The sequence below is a fragment of the Electrophorus electricus genome, chromosome 12 (genome assembly GCF_013358815.1).
Source record: "Electrophorus electricus isolate fEleEle1 chromosome 12, fEleEle1.pri, whole genome shotgun sequence".
Taxonomy (NCBI): domain Eukaryota; kingdom Metazoa; phylum Chordata; class Actinopteri; order Gymnotiformes; family Gymnotidae; genus Electrophorus; species Electrophorus electricus.
The window spans coordinates 6,460,822-6,478,808 of NC_049546.1; the positions used below are offsets into that span (position 1 = coordinate 6,460,822).

The 17,987-nt window shown below is 43.4% G+C and overlaps 1 protein-coding gene across 1 annotated transcript in view; it reads right to left on the minus strand.

Moving 5' to 3' along the window:
- Positions 1-304: 304 nt before the first annotated feature.
- The window catches only part of glra1 (glycine receptor, alpha 1), a 33,763-nt gene continuing 16,080 nt past the window's right edge, over positions 305-17,987 (minus strand). Inside the window, 8 exon segments of the mRNA XM_027003569.2 lie at positions 305-1,147; positions 5,716-5,862; positions 7,728-7,820; positions 7,823-7,944; positions 10,480-10,617; positions 10,992-11,074; positions 11,689-11,912; positions 13,908-13,975. Of these exon segments, the coding sequence (XP_026859370.2) occupies positions 860-1,147; positions 5,716-5,862; positions 7,728-7,820; positions 7,823-7,944; positions 10,480-10,617; positions 10,992-11,074; positions 11,689-11,912; positions 13,908-13,975 (1,163 nt within the window). The 3' untranslated portion in view covers positions 305-859.

Below are 17,987 nucleotides of genomic sequence, written 5' to 3' on the forward strand. Positions count from 1 at the left end.
AAACGCTGAGGACAATGTTACAGCAATGCTGTTCACCGGGCATTGCAGGGGTAGGGTGGTTAGGGTTGGATCAGCAGAATAGAGAGAGGAACACGTTGACCACACCTTGTATAAACAATATATTTTTGACTGGTACACGTCAAACTTCCATCAGTAATTTGACAAAAACATGACATGGCATCCCATTTTTCTGGGCACTGAGGAGTGCTTACAAGACATTATATATATATATATATATATATATATATATATATATATATATATATATATATATATATATATATATATATTTGCAGTACTAATTTATGGAAGCACCAAACTGCATCATTAAACCTTTCCATTCTCCACTGCATCATTAAACCTTTCCAGTTGAGGAAAATTCCAGTTTTGTTTTAAATATATGATATATTACAGTGCTGCATGGCTCTTTGTGATATACTAGTAATGTAGTATGTCTTCAAGTTGCAAAAAATGTGTCTCACAAGAGCAACCCCCCTTGGCTTTCATCGGTCTGTTCAGAAGTTCTCATATGTGTCTGTAAAAGTTAATATTTTCTTAATAGTCATTTTTATTTGTATTTATTTTTTTGTTTTTTACTAAATATATTGCCACATTCATATATCATGCATTTTACTGCATTGCTATTGCACAGGTCCAGATTATTCAGAAGATCAGGGGGAGGAAAGAAAAAACAAAAAATAAACAACAAAAGAAAAACAAACAAGAAAATGAATTTCAACAAATACCTTTGCCAAAGACTCGCCACTGAAAGCAAGAGATAGGAGGTGGGCTTGAGGAAAGGAGGAGGGCGTGCACAGCTGCGCCTCTTTCGGTTCAGGCTCGTCCTTCTTGGAAATGCCTACTGCTTGTGAATGTCCTCACTGCGTATGATCTTATAAATGATCCAATAGAAAATGTTAAAAATGAGGAAGACGAGTGGGAAGGCGACACGTGACACCGTGTCGATGCGCTTGGCGCGGCTGATGAAGAGCTTGCGCATCTCCTCGACGCTCTTCTCGGGTGGGATGCTGGAGGCGGGCGCGTTGTTGTTGTTGCCCTTGATGGCCATGCCATCTTTGGCCTGCAGGCACGCCGGGCCCATGCCATAGGCGGCGAAGCTGAAACGGCCCTCTCCTGCTTCGTCCTCCTGCAACACAGCACCAGCCGTTAGGAGGAAGAGCTGCCGTAATCTGCACGCCAGCCTTCGCCTCGTTGTCCCTAAGCATGGCCAAGTGCTCCGGCCCTCCATGCCTGGCTTCTGGATCAGTTTAGTGTGCACATCTATTATGCTGTGGGAGTTTAGTCAGGTTGAAAGTGTTTATGGATATTAATCATTGACATAACTGCGTTGGATGAGAATGGGGTGCTGGTGGAGATTACGTGTTTACAGGTGAGATAATGGACTGGCTTCCCTGCTTTCACCCACGTTTATTCGAGACCAAGCAGATGCTAGACTCTACATGTTAATGAGTGCAGAACTAAAGCGAGCACCAAGACGAATTACATTGCAGTGCACGTCGATATTTCACTATAATCACTTTCAAAAACACAAACTGGGAATGCAAAGCTGGATGCTTATCTTTGTGTAATGCACAGTCCTAGATTTAGGGTGCAAACATTCAACACTGACACTATATTGCAGATATGGTGGGGGTAGCGTTTCCTCTTAGTGAGAGATCAGCCATTTTCTTTGTGGGGCTCCATTTTTAGACACTTTGTCCTCTTTCTGTCCTTGTCTTTTTGCCATCCCATTTATAACTGTTAATGCGTGCAGGGGTAAATGGAAGAACACACTCAGATGTTTTTGTGTGTGTGCGTGTGTGTGTGTGTGTGTGTGTTTCTGAATAGTGGTGGAGGAGGAGCCTTTCCACTGCCCCTCTGTTTAGTACACAGGACTCTCTGACTCTGGGTGCTGTGACCTTCTCTCGTCCTTCCACAGCACAGCCGCCTGCCGCTTGCCAGCGTTACGGATGCTCCACTTTATTCCTGCTGCCGTGTGATTAATGTGCTGCCGTGGGGACGTGACGTGAAGCCTCAAAGAGGAGTGTGGCTGCGGCGGTGCCGTGTTCTCCCCGCGTCACCCGCCCCCCAGAACCCGCCCAACGGACCGCCCGCCCGCCCGCATCCCCCCGCCCACCTCAGCCCTGCCTGATTCATTACCCCCCTCTGTAATTAAAACGGTGCCGTTACAGCGCAACCACAGCATGCCAGAGCCCCTTTCCCGCCTGGCTGACTGCTGAGAGGAGTGAAAACAAAAGGACATAACAGCGATTCAGGTTCCTGGCCAAACACAGCCCCCTTTCCACCCCCCACCTCCCCCGATCAGCCATCGGAATACAGTGCACTCTGGACTTTCACAGGCAAGGCGTCTGGTGTGACATAACCTCTCTTTCAATTCATCCATCAGCTGTCATTTTGTTCATGACTGATGCATCTCTATCTTACACTGGGCACATGTGATAAATATCACATATTAAACGGCCCACCAGGTGATAGCCCTTCCAAGCTTTTATCTCCTATATGCCAAACATTTTTGCATACGATGCAGAGTGTAGCTGCTCCTCTCGGAATGGCCTGTTTAGTGGATGTCGCACTTTGGCATCATCGGGAGGACTGGGATGAAACATATGTTTTCATTTATCCCTCACCCTGCATACCATTACAATGCATTCCTTTTCCATTCCATCATCCATTTGAGACTGCTACCAGCCATTAGTTGACTCAATAGAACGAAAGGGTCAGATAAATGGTCTAAATACAAATTAAATCAATTTATTGTGATCTATTCAAATTCACTAATGGAATTAATGAGGAAACAAAACTAGAGCAAGCAAACAAAAAGACAGTGGGCTCTCACGCGGCACCCATCAGCCCACCACCATGTAGAGCGGTCCCTTCCATTCCACTCCACACTCCACTGACGGAACTGCAATTCCCCTTATTCTGCTCTTCAGCATGCAGCGACGCAGCACTGCTAATCCCACTCCACTGACTATTACCTGCTCTCATCAACAATGAGTCAGGCTACATCAACCACGACCACAAACCCATCGTGAGCATGCTTGTCCACCTAGCTCCCTCTGAAATGCTGCAATGCACAGAAGCCCTCCACCGGAGCACAGCGCTCCTGTGCCAAGTGCAGCCAAGACCAGCAACTTTGTCATCATCCGAGGGTGTGTCAGCTGGGCTGACAGTCAGAGACAGAGGTGGATCCACCTGCGAATCCACCTGGGCGGGCTGAATGAGTTGATTAATCTTCTTCAATAAGCTACTGCCTAATCTTGTCTATATTTTTAGGCGAGATGGGACACAGAGGAGCAGAGGGACTGGACACAGCGGAGCAGAGGGACTGGACACAGCGGAGCAGAGGGACTGGACACAGCGGAGTCCGAGGACAGCACACAGATTGGAGCAGTGAGAGATGCATCTACCATGCAATATGTCTCATGGGTGGCACCAGTGGCCGGTATTCCCAGTGCAGGCCACTCCGAGCCTGATAGCATGCTAATACTTTATGCAAGTAGGGATCTATTGATATAACTGTGTGCATATGGTTATTTATCTCTTTTTTCAACCTCAGTTGTTTTTTGGTGTTGTTGGCATTCTCATGCTGGGCCAAAAACCACACCTTTGTGACCTGAACAGAGAAGTAGGCAAGAATGGGTCATGATGCAGGCACACCCCACAGCAAACCCCGCACTCTTCACATGCATGAGTCGCTGCAGGTTTCGCTTATTCAACCAGTTCTTATCAGCAGACTGAACCTCCAGTCTCTCCACCTCTGCCTTGGCTCTCCCCCACCCTCTCCAGTAGGGGGAATCCTCCTTCCGCTCAAACCACAGCCGACGGGTCGATAAGCTCCCGTGCCAGAGCTGGGGAGTTGGTTTATTGTGGAGCACGGGGAAGTGACAGCTGTGCGCTGCGGAGGAAGGTTCTGACTGATAGCCCCCACAAGGTGCGATGGGTCTGCCCAGCCGTGGATCACCGCGGCCCGGAAGCTCATTAACCGGGAAGAGGAGCAGGGTGGGCGTGGGGGGATATTGCGGTAGCCGGGCCTGTCGCTCGGCCTGCTCACTACTGATCACACCACTGAGCCCCACTAGACCGATATGGAGCCATTTCCTCCCCTATATAGTATATGCTGTTAGTGTCTCACTGCAGGTCATAATGTGTAAATCCAATTAAAAAGGTCTGAAGTTAGTAAGTGTCAGGTAGAGTTGACAATGTTTGGATGTTTTGGTGCACTTGCAAGATTACTATGTTTAACATTTTTAGGGTATTGGGAATGATTAAGGGAATGAATTGTACAGTGTTTTCTCATAATTTTATGTTTTGTCTCCAGTAGTATTTTTAGCAGGCATTCTCCTGTTCCTCCAGGTGCTGTTTTAATGCATCACTACGAGTCTTATTTTGCTGTACCGCATGGCAAACGATTAGTCTGCAATTCTGCAAAAACACAGACTAATCATGTGTTTAATCATGTATCCAGTGATATCATCCGGAATCCTTCAAACCTGTGCCAGACACTCTTTCCTACAGCTGAGCAGTGACATTTGCACAGCGTTTGCCATGGATTGTGGAATGGGGCAGGGTGCTAGCAGCAGGGCTCGTGTACTTTTGATGTTGGATTTACGTGGCAAGAGCTGGGGTTAGAGGACACTAATCTTCCCGCAGCTACAGGGATTCAGGATTTATTCAGAGGCTTTTCTTTTTCTCCCCTCCTGCCATGGCAAATCACATTGCAAAGGGAGCTTACGGAATGCTTATGTTTCAAATTCTCTCCATTTTTCAGATGACAGTCATTCCAGTGAATATTACTCTAGGTCAAATCAGGTGACAAACACATGACACATTAATGACCATGGTATTTGCATAATTTAAAATACTGATTATCCTGCTTGAGTTTCTGTTCAAAGAAAAGCCAGAATTACTCTTTAAGATGTTCTCATTTTAAACAGCTCCTTATCCCACCATTTGATGTCTAAACACAGGGTTTGGAGGTGTAGTGTCAAATGGGGAGCACTCTCCACAAACTGCCCCTGAGTGCTGCTCCTCCACAGACACAGATACTCCATCCAGAAATTATGCTCTGCACTCTCCCAGATGAAATATTAACTTTCTGTGTGTTTAGTACTTCTCAGTGCAAACATTATACCACAGAGCCTCTGAATTTAAAGTGAATATTTAACAAAATCAATATTAAATAGTATGTGTTGTGAAACTATGCATGTGTGAGTATGATGCCTAAGTGTGTGTCTGGCCTAGTCATAACCATCTGGGAGGGCTGTGGAGCCTCACTGGTTAAGGTACTTGACTAGTAACCAGAAAGTGTGCCGTTAAAGCCCCACCACTGCCAAGTTGTCACTGTTGTAAATATAAATGTAAATGTAAACATAACTAAGTTCGTGTCTGTGTGTGTGGACTGAGTGTGAATAAATGAAAGTGTGTACATCTGTGGGCTAAGCATGTGTGTGTGGACATACTACACTATGGGTGAGTATGTAAGTCTATCTAAATGTAGTTAGGTTTGAGTGTGTACAGGGGAATAAACATGACTAAGTGTGCATGTGTTTGGTGGAGGCTGACATCCTTCAATGTGTGTATGCATGTTTGTGTTGTGTGTGTGTGTGTGTGTGTGTGTGTGTGTGTGTGTGTGTGTGTGTGCGTGCGCGTGCAGGCATGTGTTCAGTGGAGGCTGCAGTGAGAGGGCTTCACCTTGAGGTGCCGCCTCCTCCTCTGGAAGCGCAGCAGCTCCTTGTGCTGGCGGGCGATGAAGTTGACAGCGGCATACTCGAGCAGAGCCGAGAAGACAAATAAGAGGCACACAGCCATCCAGATGTCAATGGCCTTCACATAGGAGACCTGCATCAGGGTGACAGGGACAGGGCGGCCGGTGAGGGAGGTGGTGAGGCATGCACACGCCTCCATGTCGCCTGCACACAACTGTTGACTCATTCCCTGGCCCACAGCTCACTGCTGAGTCACTCACTCCATCCGAGTGTTTGGGCAGGAAAGTAATAAAATCTAGTCATTTTAATGAAGAACCACCAAGGACATTTTTTTCAGACAGGGCAGTAAATGCAGAGCATTCTGTCAGACCTGACATGTAAGTTCAAAGAGCTACTGAAGAAAATCTAGCTTTTTTTATTTTTAGGTATACACGTCAGTATGTGAATATCAGCACATAGTGGAGCAGTAAATCTGAGATACAAAGAAACCTGTATCTTTGCTCGAAAAAAGCTCACTGGTGGAGGCTCCGTTTAACTGACAAAACAGTGATTGCAGCTTAGGTGGTGCTACTCAGTGTATGGTTCATGGGCTATCACTGAAATGAGAGCGCGTGAGAGAGAGAGAGAAAGAGGGAGAGAGAGACAGACAGACAGACAGACAGACAGACAGACAGACAGACAGAGAGAGAGAGAGAGACAGATGTGAGAGGCTGTTCCCCAAGCCTGTTCTCTCTTCTACCGATACATCTCTTCCACACCCCACACGTCCAGATGCTCCACAACAGACAGCATTTCTCCCACATTTACTTGTTATATCAGAGTTGGACAACGTCAGATTCCTAGAAAAACTTTAATCTTGCTCTAAAAACATACTAATGATAAACATTATTCCATCAGTCAAGCTTGTGAAAGGGAAAACATTTTCAAAGACAGCAGATTCTTGATATATTGAGAGTTATGTGTGATAAATTTGGCAAGCCAGCAGGGAAAAGCAGTAAAATACACATAGGAAGGGAAAAAGGTGAATGCTGGCATTTCTCTCAATGGTCAGCACATATTCAACGAGTCAGCATGGCACGGTGTGTTTGTATATGTGTGTGTGTGCGCGCGCGCGCGCGCGCGCGTGTGTGTGTGTGTGTGTGTGTGTGTGTGTGTGTGTGTGTGTGTGTGTGTGTGTGTGTTTGTCCACGGTGTTTCATGGGCTGTGTATGATGCTTACAGTAACAGCAGAACTGCAGGAGGCTTATAACTACACACTTCATGACCAGCCAAATATCAACAGCGACTGGCAAATAGCTTCACAGAACAATAAAGAAAGAAAAGACTGAGATAGATAGAAAAAGAGAGAAAAAGAGAATCCAGAATAAAAAACAACCATGTTATGTCAGCCATGACCATATTTTTAAGTATGGTGGAATATGTGTAACTAGATGATTCTTGCTTGATTTCTAGTATAATTGCCCCACTATAGCCTGATTCATACTGATTTCATACTGGATAGGTTTAGTGGGCACATCTGAAAAATAATATGAAGAACTTCGCATAATGCACAGAAAGCTTAATGTGCTTTATGTTCACAAAGCACCTACAGAGACTTATTTACAAAAAACAATTCTAGTTAAACATTTATCATCAATATGACAGGTACAATTACAAAATTTATCAATTAAATTAATCTGATTACGGAAGCTAAATTAAAATTATTATATGCTAACAGTGATTCATAAAACCAGTACAATCCAAAGGAGCAAATATTCTGAGCTCAAATTCTGAGCTGCCTTATCAAGAACACTGGCAAGTATCCTGAAATACTGGTGTTCTACCACTGCCTACAGAATATATTCTTGACTGCAATCTTTATGGCTTCAAATGAGTGATTAATGAGCTTCATACATGCAGTTAGAGATAGGGACGTAGAGACAGACAGAGAGATAGAGAGAGAGACAGACAGAGAGAAAGAGAGCGAGAGAGCAAGACAAAGTGAAGTGAGAGTCTGACCTTAGGTAGGGAGGCTCTGGAGCCTGAGCTCTGGGTGGTCATGGTCAGCACAGTGGTGATACCAAGCCCCACTCGCGCAGGTGCGGCATCCCATGGTTGATCCAGAAGGAGACCCACGACAAGATAACAATCAGCAGACTGGGGATGTACATCTGAATCAGGTAGTAGCCCATCTGCCTCTCCAGATGGAACCGGGCCTCGATGCAGGTGAACTTCCCTGAAACATACACCATACAGATATGGTGGTGACTGTGAAACGGTATTTTAGTCATGCACTTTTTGTATATAATAATTTCTACAGTCTAACTGAAGATGATTATTTTAAACTGTATCACTGCACAATTCTGCTTTCTTAAAGGTGTTATTTATTTATTATTTTTCATATTTTGAAAGGAAATTATGACATACAGTATTGCACTTGAATTACTGAAAATAAGTGGTAAAGAATTTTAAAAAATTATGAATGAACAATGAATTAATACATTTTATTCTATTATTGTTAGAATAATTATTTATATCCCAGTTAAACTTCTATCATCAAAACTCCAGAAACAACAACAACAACAAAACAAGAAAGTGTGAGAGAAGCTGCATTTTTTTTTTTTGAGAAGGAAGAAACCTCCTGGACTCCAGCACACTGGCTGCGTGTAAAAAGTATGCAGAAAATAATAATACGTAAGTATGCACTGACTGCACTAGGGCATAAGTTCCTGCTTGGTTGGACCTCAAACCACACCTAGTTAAACCTTAGTGCTCCACCTTTTCTACCCTGAGTGTGTTTAATGGAGAATAAGCACAGGTTTCTGTGCTGGAAAGGCCATTTCACTCTGCAGTCTGCTTCCATGGCTTAGGCAAGTGAAGTGGAATTGATGAGCCTCTAGAGCTGTTATGGAAACGACTATAAAAATCACAAGCTATCAGAGTATTAAAGTCATGGGTGTTTTTCAGTAAGACTATGCATTTCACATAAAATCGCATAATCATGTAACAGCTTTCTGAGCTGACAATTCTTCTGGAATGTTTCTGTAATGGCTGCACAAGTGAGTATTTGCACAACACAGTAGACAGGCAAACTGGGTGCAGAAAAGTGTGATTCAGATGTTCATCTTTGTACTGTAGTCTATAAACAATTATGCAAATATAAACTGATAAAACACCACTACAATGCACCGACCCAATAATAAAAGCTGCACCTTGGGTCTGGTTTTTATAGAGCGACCCAGTGGGGAGAGAGAAGAATCGAGAGAGAAGCCACACATGAACATTGGGGGTGTATGGTGGACCAGGGACTGATGAAGCGAGTGCTCACAGCACTGGACAGGTAGAAGGGTTTGTGGCAGTCGAGGGGCTCCGCCTTCAAGAATGTGGTTTTTATAGTGGATGGAGAGAAGAAGCAGAGATAGGATTCGGGGGGGTAGGGGGTGGTGTCAGAGTGCTCGCCGGTCGTTCGATGGCAAACAAAAATGAAGAGGAGACAAGGAAGGGCCAGAGACATGTATACCACACACTGCAGAAATATGGTCTTTACTCATGTGCCATCAACAGGAGGGAGAGACAGAGAGAACTACAGGAAAGGAAAAAAAGGAAGAAAGACAGAGTAGAGTAGAGAGGGAGAGGTAGAACGTGATCTCAGAGCTGGCACAGTCAGTGCCTGTCCGCTTTGTTCAGCTCTAACCTGTTTCATCATGCCGAAGTCTCAGCTCACAGTGAGCCAGAGAGCATGGCCAGCCTCAGCTCAGCACAGACAGACGGGCACACAGCACATGCACTGCGACAGCTAGCTCTATCACTTGAGCAGAATCAAACTGTTCTGAATTGGAGGAATGGAAGAAGGCTCCCAAAATTGTATTTGAATAGATAGACCAAAATATGGATTTGGACATTCAATTTATTTGACATGCTGATGTGAAATAAACCGCAGACTTTTTTATAGCCCAGCTGTGGCTTTGACAACCGAGACAGTCACGCGTGACTGCATTTTACACATACCAGAACAGGGATGAGCCAGGTGACCTTCATTTTTGCACACACGCTACACTTCTTAAGTAGGGTTCTGGAGGAAACGCCAGTAGAGCCATACTTCTTGTGTCCCTTCTGCTTTGGCCTGTTCTATTTTAGATGCAACTAGACTGGCCTTCAGCACTTTTTTCCTTCAATTTATGTGGTAGGTAACAAATCCCGACTGGCGAGGTTGACCTAACAGATGGTTTTCAACCCAAATAAAAGATCATGAAGGTGAAACAGAGCATGGCCATGATGTTTATTCTGCAGCCAGTGACCATTGTCTGGTTTCAACTCTTCTAGTGATAAAAAAAATCAGTGTGTATGTGTTTACGTGGATGCATGTCCATCTGTGGGTATAGATGTAGAGGTTGAGTGTCTTTGTGTGTATCTGTCTGTGGTCATGTTCTGAGCAACTGTGGGGACAAAATGCCTCCATTATGACAGGAAAACTGCAAAATGTTGCCATTATGGGCACATTTGGCTGGTCCGCTAAAGGGGTCTTTTTCAAAACCTCCAAAATTTTAAACAACTAAAAGTAAAAGAAAAATATAATTTTGTATACTAAAGTGAAGGTTGGGGTTATATTTTGACGTCAGCATAGCATTATTTAGTTACAGTATACCACAACAGTAGTAAAACAAGTCTACTTGTGTGTATTGGTGTGCTGGTTCCGCACTACAGAAATAGCAAAGGGGTCCGTACATGTACAATATCTCCCAGACTCAGCAGGTGTGGGGAGGCAGCTAACCTGTGTTGTAGTGCTTGGTGCAGTAGCGCAGGTCTTTCTCCTCCTTTAGGATAAACTGTGGTAGTGTCAGTCCATCGGCCACCTGCACAGCCCCTTTCTCATCCCACTCAAATATGAGATCATTCATCGTGTAGCCGACTGTTGAAAAAGTGAGACAGACTGCGAGTTTAGAATAATAAAGAGAAATCTCATTATTTGGGTTGACCAAGATGCATGAAAGGGGGAACAAGCATGGCAAAACCAGTCACATTAAGCAAGCTTTGACACGGGTTTCTCATGCTAAGCATCAAGCTCCTTGAATCTGCCAGACCCCTGAGAACAATAACTAAATAAAAGTATATAAGTGCAAAAGAAAGGAGCCTGCAGCATCTCCCCACTGACTACTGGGTCTACTTGAAGATGCAATTAAATCACAGTGCTTCTCATCTCCTCCTGTGAGCCATTGAAACATCCATCTCAAAAGCAGTGAATAAATCCTGGATTGGCCATCGTGAGAGACGGGGCATACTTACAGCTCTCCAGCTGCATTATACAAGTCTGCACATCCATAGGGAAATTCTTCAGGTCCATGGGGCAGGCCAGAACCAGCGTTATTCTGTTAACAATGAGACCAGGCAGCTGAACACTAGACTCCAAAAGCAATTTTTTCCCCATTTTTGCCTGTTTCAGAGGCCTGGAAGGGGCATAGCCAAATGTATCGATTTAAGCTAATATCAACACATGAGGAATTTATTACTTTTCATGCACTTAAAGTCATTTTCCTGGATCCAGATCTAGAAATTGGTCCAATGCAGTGCTTCACAGTGCTACTTTCTCTGGTTTATGATAGCATCACTACCACAGGATAAGGGTTATTTACTACTAGTGATTTTCAAGTGTTCACCATGCCTTGGGTAATTTAGAGGAAGCACACAAAGTGAACTGAAGGGTTCATTTGATGGTGTCAAGTTAAGAGATGGAAACGCTCTAGATCATCAGACTTCAGTTTAACGGTATTCTACAGGACAGATAGGATCTAAATCAATTTGGAAACTTGAATTGACTATTTTCGTTGGTTTTTGAAGAAGCATATTATCTTTTTCAGTCTGGGCCTTGCCAAAAAAGTAAAATATGGTAGAAAAAGACCCATAGTCCAGCTCATAATACATATGCACAATTGTTGTCATTTAAATCTAAAAACATAGAAATACATAATATATGGACAATCACCTTATGCTATATAATACGTTCCCATTTTTGGAAATCCTTAACAGCTTGTTGTCAGTGGTAACCTCGTGGAAGTTGGCTCCCTTTTCATTGGCAAAGAACAGATCGGGCTTCCAAATGGAGTCCAACATGGAGGGATCGAGGTCGAGGGAGTCATCGGGGTACTCGCTGTAGGCCAGACGGGGGTCATTCCACTGCTGTCTCAGGAAAATGTTTACTCTGTAATCCTGTGACACACAAGTGCAGTGGAACCCACCAATCAGAGAGGTGAGAAGGAGCACAATAACTTCTCGATGGATTAGCTGCTCCCACCACTACAAGCCCAGGCAAGTTTACTTGTGCAGCTATGCGCACGCAGGGCAGGCTGACTCTTTCCAAATTTTCTAGCTGTTATTTGTCTAATTTGACTGCCAAAATGAATGCCATGTAAATACTCAATAAAATCAGCACCGGTTCACCCCAAAATAATTGACAAAAAATAGCATTGTAATTCTATACTTTCAGGAAGACCATTAAACTGTCTGGTCAGTAGTGTAGCCTAGCTTGGGTGTAAAAAGAAATATACCAAGGGACCTTTGCAATACCAGTCAGCCACAATATTTCAGGGCAGTTACCCTAATCAAAGGCCAGCATTCAGTCTGTCGAATTACAAAATATTTTGACCAAGGAGAATCACCTGTTTCAGGTTATTAGATTTACATCTCTGAAAGAGCAATCACTATAGCACAGTTTGAGTAGCAGTTATTATTGATTTTCCATGTCTGTATTTTCCCTTTATAATAAATGACCCATGCCCACTTTAAAATACCAATCAACTTCTTTATAATAAGCAATTCATGACCACTGTGAAATAACACAGTCACAACCATCTAGTTCTGCACATGTTACAGCTTCAGGTGATTTACCAGTTGCTCGGCTTGTCTGTAGTTTACAAACTATGATACAATTATTGTTTTAGCAACATGCCACTCTGCTTCACTGCTGTATGGTACTGTATTTGGAACGTGTTAAAGTATCATGTGTTTTGTAGTTAATTGTAAATAACTCTCTCTAGTCAACCATAGCTGACTGACATCTGACATCAATTACTGCAGCCAATCTCTGAAGAGAAACCAAAATGCCAGAAGCAAAGTTCCTTTTCAAAAGCATAGCTATTTTCCAACAGAATGAGCTAGCAAACAAGCAATCTGGGAGCAAACATTCATCAGCACAAACTAAAGGAGGAGGAGAAAAAGACTTAATATGTTCCTTTATTATTTGTCCAGGCTAAAGAGACTGATTTATGACAACAGCATCACATAATGTGATTCAAGCCCAAGGCCAGACCCTTTCCTGAGTGTGACATATTAGAAAAAGTTTGCTTGTTTGTCACAACTAAGTCAACTTCACTAACAAATCGTAGATTTTTTTTTTTTTGGGGGGGGGGTGAATTTATGGGCTTGCTCACTAACCTCCTCGGGAAAATGAAGAGCCCGTGAGCTAATTAAATAGCCACTCGCCACTCCCCTGGGGGCTGTGCTTTCGAAACCTTCGAAATAGCGTAAACAATTAGGAGCGCACCTGGGCAGGGCGGAGTGCTGGTCCTAGCAGCGGTCGGAGCCCGTCGGATCGTTACCGCATGAAACATTGTTCTCAGTAGCCCCATGAGCGCTAACGATTTATCGATGGCGTTCTCGTTCCGAGCGCCTCGAACGCAAGCGCCGGCGACTCGGATCAATCCACTGGCAGCGGAGGGGGAAAAGAATGTAAATGCGGCATTTGTTCTGTACGAGCTACTCGTTCATGCTGCAGCAGGTTCTGGGCAGCGCGGCAGTGGCTGGGCTGCAGGCCTTGGTGTGGCCGTTGCTCGTGGGCCCCCGCAAGGACTTTGAACGGGCTGCGAAGTGCTTTTGAAAGGTTGTGAATAGTTCTCAATAGACGCCTATTGAGAAATTGTCAGATTATGTGTGAATCAAAACAGAAGAAGCCGAGTCAGCGCTTGTGTATACACGTGTGAAAACACAGTCTCACTGAGTGCTTTTAAGCAAACTTTCAATAAACCAGCAATGTGACACGAACCTTTAGGCAAAGGCACTCCAAAAGTATGCCAGCTCCATTATGCATTAACTTCAGAGGTAGCAAAATGTAGGCGAACGCAACAACCTAAGTAGTTAATTTCTTTTAAACAGAATCTTTGTTAGGGTACTTGTTTTGTATTGAAGTCAAATAAATGTTAGGCTCACCATAGTTGTTTCAGCAATGGATCCAAAGCTGTTAATGAAGATGTTGCATGTCACGTTCACAGGCGGACCTGTGGAAATGCAGAAAGTGCAACCTGCTTAAGCGAGATGCAACAGCAGTCAACGGAGTCATAATAATAACAAACTGAGTCCATATCCTTCAAAAAACTTTAACATTTTAACTGTAACATTAAAAGGCTATAATTACTGTACTTACCTGCCAGTTATTTCGTATGATTAAGGCATGCAAAAGTTATGCTTGAGGCTATTTACATAAAAAGCTACATTATGACAACAATCATTATCCCAGCAATGGCATTTTATCCTAAAATTACATTTTATAAGGTGACATTGGCTAATGTTTTCTCTGAAAAGAACAATCTGTTGTCAGATGAGGTAAGATACTTTGATGAGCTAAAATAAATTCCTCTGAGGACAGTCTCAAGGTGAGAGGAATTAATGCAATGTTAAGGTGACCCTCTTGAGTGGGCCAGAATACCTGCTGGTACAAGCAATAATAAGATTAGACCATGGCAGAACCAAGCTCTCAATGAAACCTGAAAGGACAATCACTGTAAATAATTATTCTTTAGCTAACTCATGAGATCTATGTCTATTATGCAAAGTATTCCTGCTTTCTTGTTTTGGAGCATAAACAAATAAAGGACACAGGAGTGCTTGCATTATAAAAGAATTGCCGCAGAATTAAACACAAAGGAGCCCTCACCTCTACTGAGACAGAGAGGGGACATTTGAGTGGCGCTGTTCATAAACACCCTGTTTCTAGGAAGGACTGCTGGTAAGCCTGTTGCAAATGCAAGTCTCAATTTTTGCCTACTGTCCTAAGCAATACAACATCTCAGGATTTTAATATTTAGATTCTTAGAGGAGAATATAAATCAGTTTGCAGGGGCTTTCAGGCTGTGAATTTTCTCTGAGATACAAATAAAAGTATGTACCCAAAATGCATCTTGGCATATAGCCTTAAGGGGTCCAAGAAAAAAAAAAAAAAAAAAACCCAGACACAGTATAAGACATATCTTTTGAGCTTCATTTTATAAAATGCACAGGTCATTTTCAAAGGCAGACATGTAAATCAACATCAGCATGTTTTATGGCCTGGTGTGCTTGTGTTCTTTCTCTAGTCAGTAATACTCTGCTTAGAATAATTTGTCTGTTCTTGACATTCCTTGCTGTGTGTGATGCAGTGCTGGGGGGTTCTAAAGTCCCTGCAGTTTGTTTGCTGGCCCCTCCATCAAAAAGAGCAGAGGGGCGGTAGAGACAGTGCTCATTAACTGTCAGGCTAGGGTGACTCATCGCCCAGGATGATTTACCATGCTTTCGCCAAATGATCTGGGCCCTGCAAACAAAAGTCTTGAACACAATGTACTGTAGAGAGGATGTGACAGCCAGCAGAAGCAAATAAATCCCCCTTCTTTGTTCCTTGATAGGTCTGTCTGAGAAATCAAGTCCTCACTTTGGTGCCGTACCGCTGCGTTTTCTGTGCAGAAATGATGGTAGTTCAATAGTTAAGAGGCATCACACGTTTCACTGCGCTCCTGCTTATTGCGCGATCATAAACATGACACGCCCACCCAGACAGGGCCGCTTTGTCCCCCTGGAGCAGAGCTGATCAGAGCCACACCAGGGTTTCAGAAGCATTGCTACAGGCCAGGAGCAAGGCAAGGTGACTTGCCTTGACTAAAGAGTCCAGTGAAGGTTTGCAAAAATTTATTATTAGGGTTATTTCATCAACTACGTCAAAACATCCCTTATTGCGACTCCCTCTGGGTGAATATAATTGACCCAGGTTGCAGACAGATTACACCATTTCCCCACAGATGCAAATACACAGGAGGCAGCAGTGTCTGAAGACCAAACACTATTTTCTGAATCAACAGTGCATCTCAGCAGCACTGCAACTTACTTATAGTTTCTTTGTCCAGATTCACATGATCAACACAATGTTGGCTAATTACCATAACCCTGCTAGCAGTTAGTAAAACTTTGAGAATGATGTTTAACCAACACCAGTCTGTCCCTTTAAAGCAAATAATCAGAGAGAAGATTGTGCTCGAGCTGGCATGACCACAGTGAAGGAAGCAAATTTATTACAATCAACAGGCACTCAAGTTGCCTACCCGATAAATAGAGTGCCATTGATGAAAATGTGCCATAAAAATCTTAAGAAATCTTAATGATATTGCTCATGTTAAACGTCCAGCTGCTCTCAGCAGAAACACGATGGCCATGATGCAATAAATATTCATATCGCTACGGCTGTACCTAGAAGTTGTTGGCAAAGCAACTTCACTTTTTACTGAACTAATATACAGGATGCATGCACAAAAAAGCACAGCACAATTCATTTTGCCCTCAATGGAGAATCAAAGAAAACAGAGTGTCCTCGGTCCCCGCTCACGGAAGCCCTGCCTTGGTATGTCAGCGCTGGGGGAAAAGTCGAGTGGCCTTTATAACTCCTTGTGCATAGATGTGCACTCTGGGTTGTGTACTTCTACTGACAAACAGTGCCTTTCTATGTGGGACTCAGCGTAACAGCTACCGTACATTAGAGAACAACATCAACAACAGGGACATGCTCCCACTTGATCTGACAAAGTGAAAAAGTTCATATTGAAGTTGCAAAGCCAAGCCCATTCCACATGTAAGCAAGCAAATAAACACACAGGGAAAACAAAACATATAACCAGCTTTTTCATTGCTTCAGCAAACATGTTTGATGTTAAAATTGCAGAATACATAGAGCCATTTTCTACAGGTACCTACACTGTCACGATGATTAGCTTTAATGAACACTAAAAGAACTCTATACATGAAGTAAGTCTAAGCCAAGAGGTCCTAAAATCCAAACAGCTTTTCTAGCCAGCTCTCTAAATACAATCACATGTAGAGACTTTGAATTGTGGGTTCACTGATTTTAAGCCATCATGAATAGAAATCTAAATCCCTTAACTGTGGCTGTGCATTATTCCTCTCAGTTTAAGGCTGCCCAACTGAACCACAATGTCATCCAAGTAAGGAGATGAACTCCAAAGCAGGCCAAGTATCCATCATTGTGGGAGTTTTTCAGTAAGAAGCGATGCTTCCCATTAGAAAGATTGTATTAAAATTCACAAGGGCTGGGCAGTGGTGGATGAGCCTTGGCGAGCAAGGCCTCGTGGTGACAGCCAGCCGCAGAGATAGAGAGAGAGAGAGAGAGAGAAGGAGAGAGTGTTCGAGCTCACAATGTCACATGCCCACAAGCAGTGACAGGTTGCTAAATTACCAGAGTCCCTTCCTGGCCCTAAGGCTAGCACTGACTGACGGGGGGACATGACAGCCTTGGAGGAGGGTGTGTAGAGAGGGACATAACTCAATGGGCGGGGCCGTGGCACAGAGCCTGTGAAAGGGAAGGAGTCCACTGCGGCATGATTATACTGGATTACGAGGTGAGTTTTTTGGTTTTTTTTTTTTTTTTACCCCCTCCCAGGTCAGATAAGTGATAGGACTAGCTGGTGAACAACTTCATAGAGGTATTTACTTCGGCTATGTATTCATGGTTTCAATTATCTGTAGGAGTAAACAGATTGCAATGGTACATTTGCATATTTTTTGCAAAGTAAACAGACTGTGTTGAGTGCTGCTGTAAGGTGTAAAATAACCCGTTAAAAAATTAATTCAACATAATTACTTCACACCAGATGGCTCTCCCACATATAAGGTCAGGGTTTCACTTTCTTTTATACAGTATTTCTATATGGCATTTGTGACTAAATTCAAGGTAGAAGATTCTCTCAGAAATGCCTGTTTTTTTCAAGATGGATAAAGCATCACCTCAGTGTCAGAGCAGTATATATTTAAATGTGCCTTAAATGGTAACATTTGGAAGAATTCAAGCCAATGGTATTGAATATCATATTCCTCAGGTCTAGGGTGAAATCCATGATTTTGAATGCCCTGCCAGTTACTGACAATAAAACTATGACTAGGTGACTGGCCATCAGCTCTGTCGTATAACAATAGCAGTTGATTCGGGACCCCTGAATTGTTCCTTGAGCTTCTTTGTGGTGTGATGCACCATAC